Source organism: Muscardinus avellanarius (genome assembly GCF_963383645.1).
Source record: "Muscardinus avellanarius genome assembly, chromosome: 2".
Classification (NCBI taxonomy): Eukaryota; Metazoa; Chordata; class Mammalia; order Rodentia; family Gliridae; genus Muscardinus; species Muscardinus avellanarius.
In genome coordinates, this window is record NC_137787.1 from 108,451,961 (window position 1) to 108,469,040 (window position 17,080).

Genomic DNA, 17,080 nt, shown 5'->3' on the forward strand with positions numbered 1-17,080 from the left:
ACACACACAAAAAAAAAAAAAAAAAAATCAAATGTTTTACTCAATAATACAATATGTTACAAGAAAGAAAGAGACCAAGAAAGAAAGAGACTTACAGGAAAAAAAAAAAGTCACCAGACTTTAGCTTAAATTACAGAGCCTAGGATTAATGTTTTAAGATTTATTTGGTCAATTTCAAGAACTCACTAGTGGAATAAAGAGCTTAATGCAGGTCAACACAGAGGAAGCCCCAGACATTTTCACCAGGATGAAATGGGATTGGCTTTGTAGTTCTTATAATCTTCTTCACAGAAAAATGCAATTTCTGTTTCATTAGCTGAAAAAAAAAACAGAAAATGAAAAAGATTTTAATGTAAGTTTTTTTTTTTTTTTGCAGCACTGGGTTGGAACCCAGGGGCATTCTACCTCCAAGCTATACCCCTACCCCTAATTTTTATTCTTTATTTTGAAACAGGGTCTCACTAACTTGCAGTGGGCCTAAGTAGCTGAGACTGTCCACAAACCGTGATCCTCCTATCTCAGCCTCCCAAATGCTGGGATTACAAGCATGTGCCACCATACCCGCTTGTAAAACTAAATTTTTTTTTTTTTTTTTGGTGGTACTAGGGGTGGAACCCAGAGGCTTTCTACCTCCAGGCTATACTCCCAGACCTATTTTATACTTTATTTGGAAACAAAATCTCACTAAGTTGCTGAGAACCTCACTAAGTAGCTCAGGCTGACTTCGAACCTGTGTGATCCTCCTGTCTCAGCCTCCCAAGTGTGGGGATACAGGTGCGCGCCACCAAGTCCGGGTTTGTAAAACTAAATTTTAAATGAGAATAAAAAGTTTGGAGCTGGGCGTGGTGGCGCATGCTTGTAATCCCAGCATTTGGGAGGCTTAGACTGGATGACCCCAGTTCGTGGACAGCCTCAGGTATCAAACTTAGTGAGACCCTATTTCAAAATAAAGAATAAAAAAAGGGCAGGGAGTGTAGCTCGGAGGTTGAATTCCCCTGGGTTTCATCCCCTGACCGGCAAATAAATAAATAAATAAATAAAAAGTTTGTATTACTTTGGTTTTCTGGACAAGTATCCAATGCCTAAAATGACATATCAGTTATTTGTGTTGCACAACACATTTTACCAAATCAGCAAGATAATGATGCAGTAACAAGAATATAGAACTTAATTAACTTGTTCATTCATTCATTCATTCATTCATATTTTGGTACTGGGGATTGAACCTAGAGGCATTCTACCTCTAAGCTACACCATCCAGCCCAATTTTTTATTTCTTTATTTGGAAACAGGGTCTAAGTTTCTGAGAGCCTCAATATGTTGCTGAGGTTTGCTTTGAGCCTGCAATCTTCCTGTCTCAGTCTCCCAAATACTGAGATTACAAGCACAGCTTGTACTTAAATAATTTAAAAGTGTTGGGTGCAGTACTTGAGAGGCTGAGATAGATAGGAGGATCCAAGTTTGAGGCTAGCCGTAGCAACTTAGCAAGACCCTTGGTAACTTAGCAAGACCTTGTTTCAAAATAAAAAATAAAAAGGGCTTGGGTGTAGTAGCTCAGAGGAAGAATATCCCTGGGTTCACTTCCAGTACCAAAAATAAATAAATAGCATCTAAAAGTTAAAATAAAGCAACCCCCAAATTAAGAGTTCATATAAGGATTAAGATTTTCTAGAAAATCATAAAATTGTTCATTTATAATCTTCTTTATAGTCCTAGAAAATAATAAACCTTGATGTTTTTAATATGCTTAGTTCCTGAAAGGGGGAACAGTCTTTTTCCCTCTTAAAATTAGCCTGTAGGTATAATAATTTAATACTTAGAGGATCAGTAGAATATTTTACAGATCACTTTACATTCTCCCTCATGACCCATCAAAATATGTGTCTGAAGAAGTTAATTTTTTGCCCTGTTCATGATTAATTCATGAGGCTTCAACAATATGCAAAGTGAAAGACACAAATTGGCTTCTACCACAATACTTTCAAATACCTCTAATTATTCACAGGGGACATGGCACAGCTAAAGGACCCACAAAAGTTCAGAGCAGTCACAATTCTTTCAACCTAGCAGGTCAAGGACTCTGTCTTCTAAAACAATAAGTCAGCAACATTATTAATTCAGACTGGAGACAAATCTGATGGAAAGCCTTCCAATTTATTAAACATGCGATTCTTTAAGGTGTTGCGCCAACAAGTTCCACATTGGCTTTTTAAATTAAACCAGAAGTTAATTCAGTTGGCTTGGCTTTTACAGAAAGAGCAAAAGGGCCTGAGGAATCTCGAGAAGAAAACAGACGAGATTATTTGTAATGAATACTGAGTACTCAATTAACATATACTCTAAAAACAGACAAGTAAAACTCTTCAAGTCAAATAAACAGGATAATGAGAAGGGTGCCAAGGATTACCAATGGCTCTAGTTTTTCAGCTCTAATCTCATCATTAGAATTTATCACCAAAGAATGAAATTAACAAGATTAGCATGCTATTTGATTAAAAATGTTATTGCTGTTTCCAAGATTATCAAATGTAATATCTCTCCGTTGTAAGTCACCATGCTCACTACAGAAAAATAAACAAATGTTGAGAGATGAAAATAAAATCACCCATATTTTCAGGTCCTCATTCCAGTCCTATTATGCCTTCAAGATTAAGTTTAACCTGAGCAGCTGAAAATCAGATTGCAAGCTTTCACCACAGTGAGCCTCTGAGGGACACAGCAAAGAGAAACTGGAATCAACAAGGCAGGGCTGTCCACAAATGCATCCCAAGCCAGAGGTCAGGTGCAGTTCAGCTTTACAAGAAATAGCGTTTCAAAGACTGGGCAAGAGGCTCCACACCTTAAATCAACCCTGAAAAGGAGGCTTCAGAAAATTCCATATTCAAAGATGAGTTATTTGGAGATCTATCCTTTCCATAGAAAGCTCCTGGGATTTCCTTTTGAAGGGAAGCATGCTCAGAGGTAGACCGATATAACTTGCAGTGATTCTAACCAATCTTCTAAGGAAGAATGGGTAAAAGGCGCCCTGTTCTTATAATCAAAGAGCAAGGCTTTATCTGTGCTGCACTATTTACAGAGGGAACTTTACAGTCTTTGCCTGCCCGGCACTTCACTGGAACCACGCTAGCAGTAATTACAATTCTCACTTACAGCAGTTGACATTTATCTGCACCCCTTTTGAAAAACTAATATGTCATGCAGCTCCGTAGCACAGAAAGAGCTGGTTCAGAATAAGCTGATGGAAAGCAAAGACTGACAAAGCAGTTTTGTCTTGAGGAGTCTAATTAACAAAAAGCAACTCCCTATTTTATATACAAGACTGATGCCCTCCATCTCTCATAGGCTCAAAATAAAATCATCCAGGGTAAAGATTATAGTTTCCAACGACTGCATTTTTCCAAGAAAACTGGACTGACAGATGGGTTAAACTTAAATACTTCAAACTGATTAAAAAAACCTGTTCACCCTAAGATTGAAAAACACAAATTCCAAGTTACTCATTCAAAAGAAAAACATAAAGTGGATGTTAAATTTTAGTAATGTAGTCTTCAAACAGAAGTTGTAATGTTTTAAAAATCTCTAAGACTCTGTTAGAAATGCTTGAAAGGATCATTTCACGGACTTACACTGCAAATTAATTTGCCACTTTGAGTGGAAACAAATTACAAATGATTTTTCAAGACCTCAACATGATCACTCTTTTTCATCATTATCCCTTAAACTTCTGCTGCCCAAATTCTATTTAAAATGGCTCTGGTACAAATAGCTGCGGAAGGGCCCTCAGGAAGTCTGCCGTGTGTTGGTCCCCTCAGGCACCTGGTTTTAAATTAAATGTGCTGCAGGCGGCAGTGCAGTCAGGTGCAGAGCACCCTGGCATGGGAATCGGAAATGAATGTGCAATCTAAAATCCAATAAACACATCGCCACTTCATCCCTTCTTCCTATCAAATGAAATCAAGTAAGAGCCCCCCACCCACACAGCTGTGGATTGTTTAAATACTGATGCTCTAGTTTAATGAAATGAAAACAAGCAAGGACACTTAGACTTTGACTATAAAATTAATAATTTTATAATGTTTCCTAACAGGTCAAACACACACACACACACACACCTCTATCTAATGGGAAAATAATACTGATGCCTTGAACATAAGAAAAACCAATTTTGAGTGAGAAACCTCAAGAAAAATAAAAGACAGTGTACTTAAGCTCTACATCTGACCTATCTCAATAAACTTATATACTGATGAGGGTCCTTGTGTGCTTTCTAAGCCTCGTGCTGCGCAGCACCAGTGGGTAAGGTACAGCCCCGTGGTCTGGAGGAAGGACCGGCATGCATGTACTGGTGTGGGAAGCCATTAAGGTTTTCCCCTAAAAGATATTTCTGACTCAGCTGACTGTCCTTCGCCCAGAGTCAACAAGGTCTGGGGTCTTAGAAGATTCAAAGTAAAAGGTCTGAGAGATCAGGTGGTGATGGCACGAGGGTACTGATTAACCTATCTGTAATGTCTGTACTTTGGATTGGTCTCTATTATACTCTGGTGGTGATAGCACGAGGATATTGATTGACCTGTAACTGTATAAATACCTCTAGAAAAATAAACCCATTGTCACCCCAATAGAGAATATTGACCCAGGAGCAGGAGTCGGCCAGTAGAGATAGTAGGCTGGCGGTCCCCCCACATTAGAATTAAAAATTATTTCATCCTCACGCCTCTCTTTGGAACCCATACTTTTGCCATACTGGTTTCATGGGGAAGCTGCCATTTAACAATAACTGCAGACAAAAAAAAAAAAAAGTGAAAGGTGGAGTGTGACTCAGGGGGTAATGTGAGACCCAAAGGACAAAGTGTAGTTCTCTCCCAAGCTCCAGGACTAAGCTTCACAAAACCCCAACTAGCCCAGCATGGTAGCACACACTTGTATTCCCAGTACTTGGAAGAGACAGGAGAATTGCACGTTTAGCAAGTAGTGAGACTCACCAACCTAGCAAGACCCTATTTAAAAATAAAAATAAAACAGGGCTGGGTGATGTAGCTTGGAGGCAGAATGCCCCTGGGTTCAAACCCCAGGATCACACACACACACACACACACACACTCTACAAATGATTCAAAGTGGTGCTCATAGATGGGCATGGTGGTACACGCCTGTACTTCCAGTACTTGGGAGGCGGAGAAAGAAGGATCACAGATTCAAGGCCAGCTTCACCAACCTGGCAAGACTCTGTTTCAAAATAAAAAATAAAAAGAGTTGAGAGTGTAGCTCAGAGGTAAAACACCCCTGGGTTCAACCCCCAGGACCTCCCACCCACTGAGTTCTACTTCTATGCTTTCACTAGAGGCTACAGCCCAGCAAAGATCTCAACTAACTGTGCTTTTCTTGTCATTCTTGATCCAATGTTTTGTATCAGCTGTCATAGAAGACTTCAAACTTCAGGCAAAAAAAACAAATTAATAAATATCCCAACTTTCAATAGACTGTGCAAGTGCCTATAATTTCCACAATGGTGAGAAGAATAAAGAGGGTAAATAATAATACTCATAGTGAAATACTATTTAGCAATAAAAAGATAAACTCCTGTCATCTGTGGCAACATGGACAGAATGGGAGGACATTATACCAAGGGAATTAAGCCAGGCACAGAAAGACAGATACTGCATGTTCTTGCTCCTCTATGGCAACTGAAAAAGTTGTTTTAATAGAATTAGAGAGTAAAACAGGAGTTGGCAGAGGTTGGACAGGTGTAGGGAGAGGTTGATCAATGGGCAAAAAATTACAGTTAGTTACATGGAATAAGTTCTAATGTTCTATAGCATAAGAAGGTGACTACAGTTAACAATATTTTATTGTTTATTTTAAAATGGTTAGAAGGATTTTTAATGTTCTCAACACAGAGAAGTGATAAATATCTGAGGTGAGAGATAGGCTAATTTCAGGGATTTGATCATTACACACGTGTATCTGTATCAAAATATTACTCTGTACCCTATAAATATGTGTAATTTCTGTGTCAATAATAATTTCAAATGCAATAAATAAATAATAATGACAAGGGCAGAGCAATCTGTGTTGGCACACCTGATGCCTTGTTCTAGAGTTGCAAGATTCCCTGGCTGCAGGGGTGCTGTCACGATGTTCACCTGAAGTACAGCCGTGGTACCCTCTGTCAAAGGAAGAAAGTGTGTGCCCCAAGACATTTGTGCCCAAAAGAGCAGTGGGAAAGGGCTCAAACCCTAAGGAAACACAGTCAAACATGGCCCTGATAAAGAAGTGGGCTCCAAAGAATCCTATATTAGTTGTACATAGGAGGTGACCAAAGGTCTGAGACATGGAGATAGGGTTCTGGTGGGGGCAGACAACAAAGTCAGATGAAAACAAACCACAAAGGAGTTTTGAAATTATTACAAGACCTGGCTTGACAAGAACTCTTTTCTCAAATAAGCTCTTACAGTTTGGCCCACCTTAACATGCTTTGAAATATTTCCTACAAAATACAACCAACTTTAGAAGAGTTACCTTGCCACAGTTTCTTAAACCAGAGTGGATTTGAAAAAAACAAAACAGTAGTGAGATATGGTAAAATTAAAGAGACAAAATATCAACAAAAACCCCAACTATGCAAATTTATAACTTAGGAGAATTAGTCCATAAACAATTACTAAACAGAAGGTTAAAAAAAGACTTCAAATCTTAAATAATGTTTCTAAGTAAAACCATCTCCTCTCTCCCTTCCACAAAGGACTTTTTTATTTATTTATCTATTTTAGCACTAAACCCACAAGCAAAAATGTGCACTGATGTGAGGTGTAGAATACAATGGGGATCTGCAGAGCAGATAAAAGGCCATAGTATGAGCTGGAAGATCTTCAAACAAGTTTTCCTCCTAATTTCCCACCTCACAGCCTTTCTTTTCCTTTCATGACTCCTACAGAAGAGTCATAATAATAAATTTGTTACGATGGCATTATTCCCATGGCAACTGGCTATGAGAGCAGAGTGACAGCCCTACAGCAAGATCAAGTGATAAAAAGGAGAAAGTGATGACTTCAAATTTTTCTCTTAAACCTTTTAGAAATCTAACTAGACATGGCACATAGGGAGGGGAAATTCTCTAGAAAAATCACAAACTTGAAGCTGTGTGTGTGTTAGCGTGTTAGTTACCAGGAATTGAACCCTATGGCTTCCACCATGGAGCTACACTCCCAAGTCTTTTTTTAAATTTTGAAACAGTCTCATGGAGTTTGCAGATGCTGGCCGTGAACTTGTGACCTCCTGCCTAAGCCTCCCAAATTGCTGGGAATCACAGGTGTGCGCCTCTTCACCCAGCTCTCAAGTGGTGTTTTTATAACTCACTCTCCACTTAGGATTTTCTGTTGCTCCTGGGGATACTGACCTCCTTCCCCTGCTGGAACCAAGGTTTGCTCCCAGGACAGTAATGCTACCCCAAGAAGCAAAGAGGAAATTGGTTGTCGGTGACTGAAATTACCAGTGGTCCAGGCTAGTGCCTTACAGGGCCTAGAAGGCAGTGTGGAGGCCCTGTACCTCCCTGAAATGAGTGAAGAAACCCATGAAAAGGGTCTGATTCTGATCAAATCCTATGACAAAAGAGATTTGATGTTTGCCTTTACAGATGGTTGGTTACATAAGTGGGTCTGAAATGAATGACAATAACACCAACTCTGTGCTTTTGTAAATTCAAAATATATATCAACTGCCATCTTCAAAATGGTTCCAAATAAAATCTATAAAATCTGTGTGTGTGTGTGTGTGTGTGTGTGTGTGTGTGTGTGTTTATGGTACTGAGGTACCCTTCTACCCCAGACTATACTCCCAGACCTATTTTTATATATTTTTTATTGTATATATCAATCATATTTTATTTAGAAACAGGATCTCTTAAGCCAGCAAGGCTGGCTTCAAACCTGCACAATCCTCCTGTCTCTGCCTCCCAAGCACAGGGATTACGGGGATTACAAGTGTCCGCCACCATGCCTGGCAAAATCTGTGTTCTTTAGAGCCTTTTATATGCATTTCTGGAGGCCTTCATTACTTTACTCAACCTACATGACAATCTTCTGAAATAGGTTCCATTATTCTCACTTGTCAGAAAACAAAATATAAGTCCAAAGAGGCTAAGTGTCTCACAGAATGTCACAAAGTAGGTGATTTAGAGATTGATTGCTTAAAAAAAATTATTTCCTAGTTGGGTATGGTAGCATGTCTGTAGTCCAAGTACCTGGTAAACTGAGACAGGAGGATCACATGTTCAAGGCCAGCACATGGTAATTTAGTGAAATCCTGCTTCAAAATAAAAAACAAAATAAAAAACAAAAAAGGGCTGACGATATAGTTCAGTGATACAATGCTCCTGGGTTCAATCCCCTCCTACCCCACACATGGTTCCTTGTGTTTGTCAGGTTTTTCATTGCTGTAACCAAAACACCTAACAAGCACAAAAAGGTTTCTCTTACACCTCATAATTTCAGAGGCCACTCCATGGTCAGCCAGCTTTAGGGTAGGTCAGAGGAGAAAGCAGCAGAGTGCTCTACCCCTCGCAGCTGGAAAGCAGAGGGAGAGAGAAAGGGGGAGGGGCGAGAGAGGCAGATACAGACTCCAAGGGCAAGCCCCCAGTGACCTGCCTCCTCCGGCTATACCCCACCTCTGACCTGGCTATATTACCAAAAGGAGCTTCTCTGAATACATTTTATATCCAAACTGTAACAATAAAGAGTACATGAAAACAGCAGGAAATTTTATAAATCCTTGGAAGAATAATTAGGCAATGTAGAAGAGAAAGAAAAAAGTCAATTAGTGGCAATGCCACCACACCCAAAAATCATTTCTATAACTTTTTTGGCATATGATCTTTCCTCCACATACACACATATATGCAAATATATACATTTTTAAATGATAACATTATCACAGTATATTCTATTCCATTCAATAAATGAAGCTGCCCAGCAGTTATATGCAAACAGGGAAATTGTGAAAGAGAATCTCACCACCACTCTGAAAGCACACCATGACCTGCAAAGCACATGTCCACTAGTTTAATAACATATAGGATGGAAAATTCAACTTGCCCTCCAGATGTCAGAAGCAATGCACACTCCAACGGTGGTCCAAGAGCACACCTGTTTCTCCACACCACGAACTTCTTTGGATACGCCTGTTTTTTTCATGACTACTAATCATGTACTAATTGCTGCTGCCCAAGGTCACCCAGAGACTAAGAAGCAGAATCAGGTTCTGACCCCACGCACCCTGGCTTTGGGCTGTCACTCTCCACTGTTAGACTCTGCTATAAAATAATGTTTACTTTAATGAGCCTTTCTCTCAATACTAATGAGATAAAATTATTTTTCATATGATTGCTATTCCTTCTGTTAGTTGTTTATCTTTTTCATACAAATACAAGAAATCTTTACAATCAGGCTAGTAATTTTTTTTTTTTTTTTCGGTACTGGGGATGGAACCCAAGGGCATTCTACCTCTGAGTTACACCCCTAGCCCTATTTTTTATTCTTTATTTTGGAAGAGGGTCTCACTGAGTTGCAAAGGGCCTAAGTAGGTGAGGCTCTCTGTGAACTGCAATCCTTCTGTCTCAGCCTCTCAAATGCTGGGATTAAAAATGTGCACCACCACACCCGGCTCAGATTAGTAATTTTTTTTTTCTTTTGGTGGTACTGGGGGTGGAACTCAGGGGCTTTCTACATCCAGCTATACTCTCTGACTTATTTTATACTTTATTTGGAAACAGGGTCTCACTAAGTTGCGAGGTTGGCTTCGAACCTGTGCGATCCTCTTGTCTCAGCCTCCCAAGCGCTAGGATTACAAGTGTGCGCCACCACACCCAGCCAGACTAGTAATTGTTAATCTGTCATTTATGTTTTACAAACTTTTTCATAGTTCATTATTTCTCCTTTAATTACTTACAGTTTTTAGTTTTTATTCAGTTGAATCTATAGCTTTTCCACTTTGATGGCCTCTGCCTTTGAGGGTCACACTTCAAATGTTCTTCTCTTCCCTAACATTATTAAATCATTGAGCTATACTTTCTTTTCAAAGTTTCTTACATTATAACATTTAATCCACCTAGAATTTATTTTGGAATAAAGGCTAAGATGAAGATTTGAGACCTATTTTCCTCAATGCTCTGACAGTAGGCCCAATGTAATTTTCTGGCTAATTCATCTTTTCCTCATTTATTTGAGATGTCAACTTTATCATCTTGTAAAATTTTACCTTTTTTTATAGTTTGCTTTTAGTTTTCCATTCTTGTCTACTGAATTACCTGTCCATCTGACATCGATACCAATCTGTTATATTCATATAGCTTTTTGCTTTTAAAACTAGCAGGGCTACCTTCTAGATGCCACATAAATTAATAACACATGCGCCACCTGCCACAATAATGTCATAGTATTTGAAGAAAAAATACCAATTAAAAATATTATTCAAGCCAGGTGTGGTGGTGCACACTTGTAATCCCCGCGCTTGGGAGGCGGAGACAGGAGGATCACACAGGTTTGAAGCCAGCCGTGCTGGCTTAAGAGACCCTGTTTCCAAATAAAAAAAAATATATATATATATATATATATATATATATATATATATATATATATATATATATATATATATATAAAATAGGTGTCTGGGAGTGTAGCCCAGAGGTAGAAGGGTTTCCAGGAACCCCAATAGCACCAAAAAAAAAAATGTTATTCAACTAACAATTGATCATACATACTCATAATGTAGGCTTAAGCACAGAAACACCTCCAAAATCTAATATTTTATAATTCTTTATTTAAAATGCTGCTTAAATGTGTAGACCCACATCAGGAATTCACATTAAAAAGTGATTAAAAAAAAAGTCAGGCATGATGGCACACACTTGTAATCCCAGCATTCTGGAGGCTGAGACCAAAGGACTGTGATTCGCAGACAGCCTCAGCTACTTTAGTGAGGCTCACTGCAACTTAGTGAGACCCTGTTTCAAAATAAAGAATAAAAATAGGGCAGGGTTGTAGCTCAGAGGTCGAATGCCCCCTGGGTTCCATCCCAGACCTGCAAAAAAAAGTAATAAAATCACTTGGATCATTCACAAGTGATGAGAAATAGCTCAACAAAACACCTGTCAAAGTATGTCTGGTTTCCCAGTGTGGACCACACCTAGAGAGCCCCTTGACCCACGACTGGTGTGACAATGACGCTTTGCCACGCCCAGTGGGCGCAGAGGTGGGTCAGAAGGAGGCACAATGCCTTCTGCTGCTCAGACCTTCCTGCTCATCTTCATGCCTCTGTGGCCAGATCATCTCTAAATGATCATCTAAGTAGGATAACAGTGACATCTAATGGCCACATGTCACATGCCTTTCTCAAAAACAGACTACGATCATGTCCCAGGGTGAAAGGTTAGAGCAAGTCATTCTTCAACTGCACACACTAGACCCCAAGCTCAGATTCCACTCCTGGTGGCCCTTGGGTGACTTGGAAGGCACGTGACACACTGTACAAACAATATCTCAGTTCATTAATGCACATTAGTTTTACTACATCCATTTCTCTCAAGTCATCAGCTCAAATGATGAGAGTAAGTGGATGCTAATAACTTGTCAATCATTTAAAACTACCCTCAGCAGAATCCTGCACAGACCTGAAAAGAACAATGTGCACTCTGCACTCAGGCGAGCAGATCTCCACTTCGCTCATTCAGATGATCAGAATGCACATCACTGTCCTCCATCCCTACACAGTGATAGGGAGTGTGAGGAGCAGCAAGAGGAGCATTTTGCTCGCAGGAAGTCCCCAGCAAGGCCTGACCACATACGCCAGGAGCGAGTGCCCCAGCCACCCCATGTCCCCTTCTCACCGATTCCTGCTGCTTTCAGAGTGCTGTCTTCTTCTAGCAAAAGTTTATCATCATCATCCAAACTCAGCACAAGTTCATTTGTCTAAAAAGAAAGAAAATCTGCATTTCAATCAGTACTGATACAGGTTTCACACTTGATAAAACTTCTCAAAGATGCAGAGTTGTTTCTTGGAGTCACAGAGATAATCTAAGTATACTCCACTACCAAGATGGTTATGAGGGAAAGGAGCAGATACATGATGCAGACCTACAAAGTGTACTGAGCCACAGAGACGGCACAATAGCCTGGCTTTCCAGTCAGGTCCAGGTTCAAGTTCAGACCCTACCTCCAGTATCCAGCTGTGTGTTCTCAGTGAAATATATATAGCCACTCTAAGACTCAGTCCCTCTTCTCTAGAAAAGAGGAAGAGAAAGCCTCTTCTTCATCACCTCATACTGAAATGGTGTAAGAGGAGGCACACAAGCAGGCACTGTCTGTGTTAGCTATCACTGATCTGTAGTTGACACCATCTTCTCCTGCCATCCACACAGTAATCTATGGGGCCTGCAAGGGTTAAGGTATGGGCCCAGGGAACATGGCTGGTCAGAAATGGAGTTGAGCTCAAGCTTCTGTCACTTGACTTCTGAGAGACACAACTTTACCTCAAATAGCCAAAATCCATGTACCTAAAACCCTTGCCCAAGCTAACAAGGCTTTTGTCCCCTTTCACCTTAACTGTAATATTTCTCCATGTGATTTGGGGTGGGGTGGATGAGTTTGCTCTCTAGTGATAGTTACAAATCCAGTTAGATAGCACAATCATAGGTGAAAATCTAGAGTTGCGATCTGTCCCCGAAAAGAACACAGAGATGACCATTTGCTGAGCACACAGCACCACATGTCTACCAGAACGCAGCTGTTCAGCAACACATCCTATTTCTAGACTATGGCTGAGAAAGAGTGAAGTGAAAGGTCTCTCAGTGACCAAAAATAAGCCCTGGAATTCAGAGCCATGTCCCACAGCTCATGAACTTCATCACAGGGCACAGGACCTTGAACTTCAAAGCACATGGACTAAAAGAAAAAACACTTATTAAAAATCACTTTAGAATAATAAAGCTGGATGTGGTGGCACATGCTTGTAATCCCAGCATTTGGGAGAGGCTGACACAGAAGGATTGCGGTTCGTAGACAGCCTCACCTACTTAATGAGGCCCTTTGCAATTCAGTGAGACCCTGTTTTAAAATAAAGAATAAGCTTGGCATGGTGGCACACGCTTTTAATCCCAGCATTTGGGAGGCTGAGACAGGAGGATCATAGTTCGCGGCTAGCCTTATCTACTTAGTGAGGCCCTTTACAACTCAGTGAGACCCTGTTTCAAAATAAAGAATAAAAAATAGGGCTAGAGGTATAGCTTGGAGGTAGAATGCTCCTGGGTTCCATCCCCAGTACCGAAAAAAAGAAAGAAAGAAAGAAAGAAAGAAAGAAAGAAAGAAAGAAAGAAAGAACACACTCAAGACAGAAAATTCTCTAAGCACATGTGAATAGCAAGTGAAAAATAAGTCTCCTCCCAGCCGTTATCCACTAGCCTCCTAGTTCTCCAAAGAATTTGTAGTACTCCTTTGTCCCTTCCAGAGTCTATATCTGTCCATGTAATACAGGCAGAAATGTGTCTATAAACCTTGTCACACAAATATGCTACTACATATTACATGTTATGTTCTAACACTTTACTATTTTTCTCTTAAAAATTTGGCTTCAAGTAATTCTGCGTCAGTGAGGGCTGCCTCATAATTCATTGAAGGGACACACACAAGACCAATCCTTGCTGATGGGCATTTAGGTTGTTTCCAATCTCTTGCTAACAAAAACAGTCTAGCTTGAAGATCCTTGTACCTATATCAGATTGTTTATGTACAGTTTTACTTCATGATAATGTCCTAGAAGTGTAACTCTTGGGTCAGAGTTTTCTACAACTTTTATTTTGGCAGATGTTGCTAAGTTACTTTCCAGAGAAGCAGCACCTATTCATACCTACACCACTAATCACCAGCCACCCGCTTCCTGAAGCCCTTGCCAATGGTGCTACTGCAGCCAGCTAATATTTGCCAATCCGGGAGATGTAGACTAAGTATAGTCTTAATTTGGACTTATTTTGAATGTTTGTTAATATTCTCTGGTCTTTAATGAAGTTGTAGGATAATTTATGAATTGCAGGTGTATGATATCCTTGTATATTTAGGGAAATGGGCCTTTTCTGTCAGCAAGGAAAATTTTCCCCACTTTATATTTGTTTCTCTTCTTATAGTGTTTCTTCTTCTTTTTTTTTTTTTTTTTTGGTGGTACTGGAGGTGGAACCCAGAGGCTTTCTACCTCTGGGCTATACTCCCAGACCTTTTTATACATACATACATACTCTATATAATATATATAAATTATATAATATATATATATATATATTTTTTTTTTTTTGGAAACAAGGTCTCACTAAGTTGCTAAGAACCTCACTAAGTAGCTGAGGCTGGCTTCGAACCTGTGCGCTCCTCCTGTCTCAGCCTCCCAAGCACGGGGATTACAAGCGTGCGCCACCACGCCCGGCAGTATAGTGTTTCTTTAAAAAATAGAGGGCACTGAAATAATTTTTATTCAATAAGTTAATGAAGCAAAATGTATTAGTCTTTTATGGTTATTCAGTTTTCTATCATACAGACCTGCTCTATTCCAAAATTAATTTTTAAATTCCATGTTTTCATTAGTCTTATGAATTCTATTTTATAAACTTGTAATTATGTTGAACTTCAAATATATGATATATACAGGGTACTATAATAAACTCCCTGTCAAACATCCATCACCCAGCTTGAACAAATTATCAACTGGGCTTCAATCTGTTTCATCTCTAACCTCACCTATGGGTTTAACTTTTACATGTGAGCTATTAAATCAGTGAGGACTTATTTTGGCTTAAGTTTTGGATTCAATTTAACTGTTTTCTAGATGTCTAATTAGCTGTTTCAATTCCATTTACTGGATCCTCCAAATTTTCTCCATAGATTTTGAAATGTAATAAATTCCTATCTATATTTGGGTCTACTTCTGGGTTTTTAATTCTGTGCCACTGAACTACCAATTCATGTGACAGTATCACACTGTTTTAACTATTATAGTTTTATACTATGTCTTAATGTATATTAGAGCTAATCACTAATTTCTCTTCTTTTTCATTCTATTTTTATTTACTTCTATATATTAACTTTATAATAAGCTTCTTTAGTACACACACACACACACACACACACACACACACACACACACAGCTATTTTTGTTATTTTAATGTGGTGGCATTAAATTTGTAAATTAACTAGGAGAGAACTGACATCTTCCTGCTGTTGCATCTTCCTATGCAAAGTAACCTAAGTGTTTCTATGTAAATCTTATCCTGGGTTCCTCACTGATGTCTCACATTTTTGTTACACTGAAATAAAATTTAACATAATAAAATGCAGAGGTCTTAAGAGGCGCTCACATCAGTGAGTCTGTACAATTAATCTCAGAATTTAGGTTCTTGTTTTTAAGTATGTTTGTGGCAAGGGGTAGAGAAGAACAGTAGCACTTTAAAATCTTCTTCTGGGCTGAGGGTGCAGTTCAGTGGTAGAGTGTTTGCTTGGTATGGGTGAGGCCCTGGATTCAATCCCTAGTACCATGTTAAACTAATAATAAATAAAATAAAATTTTCCTTCTTAAAGACCTTGTACATTTCTTATGAAGTCTACTCCAGGAAATGGTTTCTTCCTTTTACATGCCTTCAACAAGACTAGATATCTGATTTCTAACCTCACAAAATACAAGATAGAAATTAAAAGTTTTTATCTCATATCTTTTTAGTAGAAATTATTCTGATTATAAACAGCCTGATTACAATCCATAATACACACATACACATTTTTACCAATTTCTTAAGCAAAGCACAGTCATAGGATGATAATTACTTGCACTCAATTGTTGATTCAATTGCTCAGCAACACTTAAGCTCATAGTCCAAAGAGGGGGCCCTCGTGGGTATCCAGACAACCTTTCTACTGTGATAGGAAGAAAGTTCTGAGGACACCTAGTAATTGCAATAAGAAAAGTCTCTAGACCCTTTATTAGATAAGTTCATTTAAGCTGGGAGTGATGGTGCGTGCTTGTAATCCCAGTACTTGGGAGGCTAAGAAAGGATCATGGGTTCACTGCCAGCCTCAGTTTCTCTGCAACTTAGTAAGACCCTGTTTCGAAATAAAGAATAAAAAATAGGACTAGGGTGTAACTCAGAGGCAGAAGGCCCCTGGGCTCAATCTCTAGTATTGGGGGGGGGGGGGTTCATTTAGATACAGGCCTTAGCCAGATGTGGTGTCACATGTCTGTGATCCTGGAACTTGAGAGGCTGAGCCGGAAGGACAGCAGGTTGTAGGGCAGCCTCAGCAACTGAGCGAGACCCTCAGCAACTCAGTGAGACCCTTTCCAAAATAAATAAGGCTGGGGGTGCAGCTCAGAGGGAGAGAACCCTTGAATTCAACCCCCAGTACCTAAAAAATAAAAACAAAAATAAATGGGGCTGATATGAAAATTTCTCCTCCTGGCTGAGGAAAGAGGTTAAAAATTCCAACTGGGCTAGAAAACTGACTGGCCTGGCCAGAGATGTGATAGGACCCACAGATGGGGACAGAATATGGAAGGACGACAGTCACTTGGAAATGAGAAAACTGCCTGGCAGTCAAATAAGGCGCACATGAGAACACTAGGTGAAGTTTTAAAATTGTATCTGTAAAAATGTATGGAATTCCTTGGGAATTTGTAGAAATAGTCCCAGAGTACAGAACCTCTACATAACTAGAATGGATTAAAGTTTTTAAAGCCAGAGTCCAGAAACATTCTAAGTGATTTAATTTGTTTTGAGGATCCCCCTTAAACAACACATTATTTAATTGGAAAAATAAGCCCTAATTTTACAACCACAGTCAGTCCTCTGTGTCTGAGTATGGGGCATTTGTGGCTCCAAACAATTGAAGATTGAAAACAAGATTGGGCCAATACTGGCTGTGTCTGTGCTAAACATGTAGGAAGATTTTCTTCACATTATTCCATAGACAATGTAGCACAACAACTATCTATACTGCAATTATATGGTATTAAGTATGATTTAAAATATATGTGAGAGTTGGGCATGGTGGTACATGCTTG

General features: G+C 39.3%; 1 protein-coding gene across 1 annotated transcript in view; it reads right to left on the bottom strand.

Annotated features, from left to right (window-relative positions):
• Positions 1–239: 239 nt before the first annotated feature.
• Positions 240–17,080, bottom strand: part of LOC308258931 (UPF0538 protein C2orf76 homolog) — a gene marked incomplete at its 3' end in the record, with an annotated part of 42,591 nt that continues 25,750 nt past the window's right edge. Inside the window, exons 5-6 of the mRNA XM_080689561.1 lie at positions 11,879–11,960; positions 240–316 (exon numbers count right to left, since the gene is read on the bottom strand). Coding sequence (XP_080545687.1) covers positions 240–316; positions 11,879–11,960 — 159 coding nt within the window. The remainder of the gene's footprint in view (positions 317–11,878; positions 11,961–17,080) is intronic.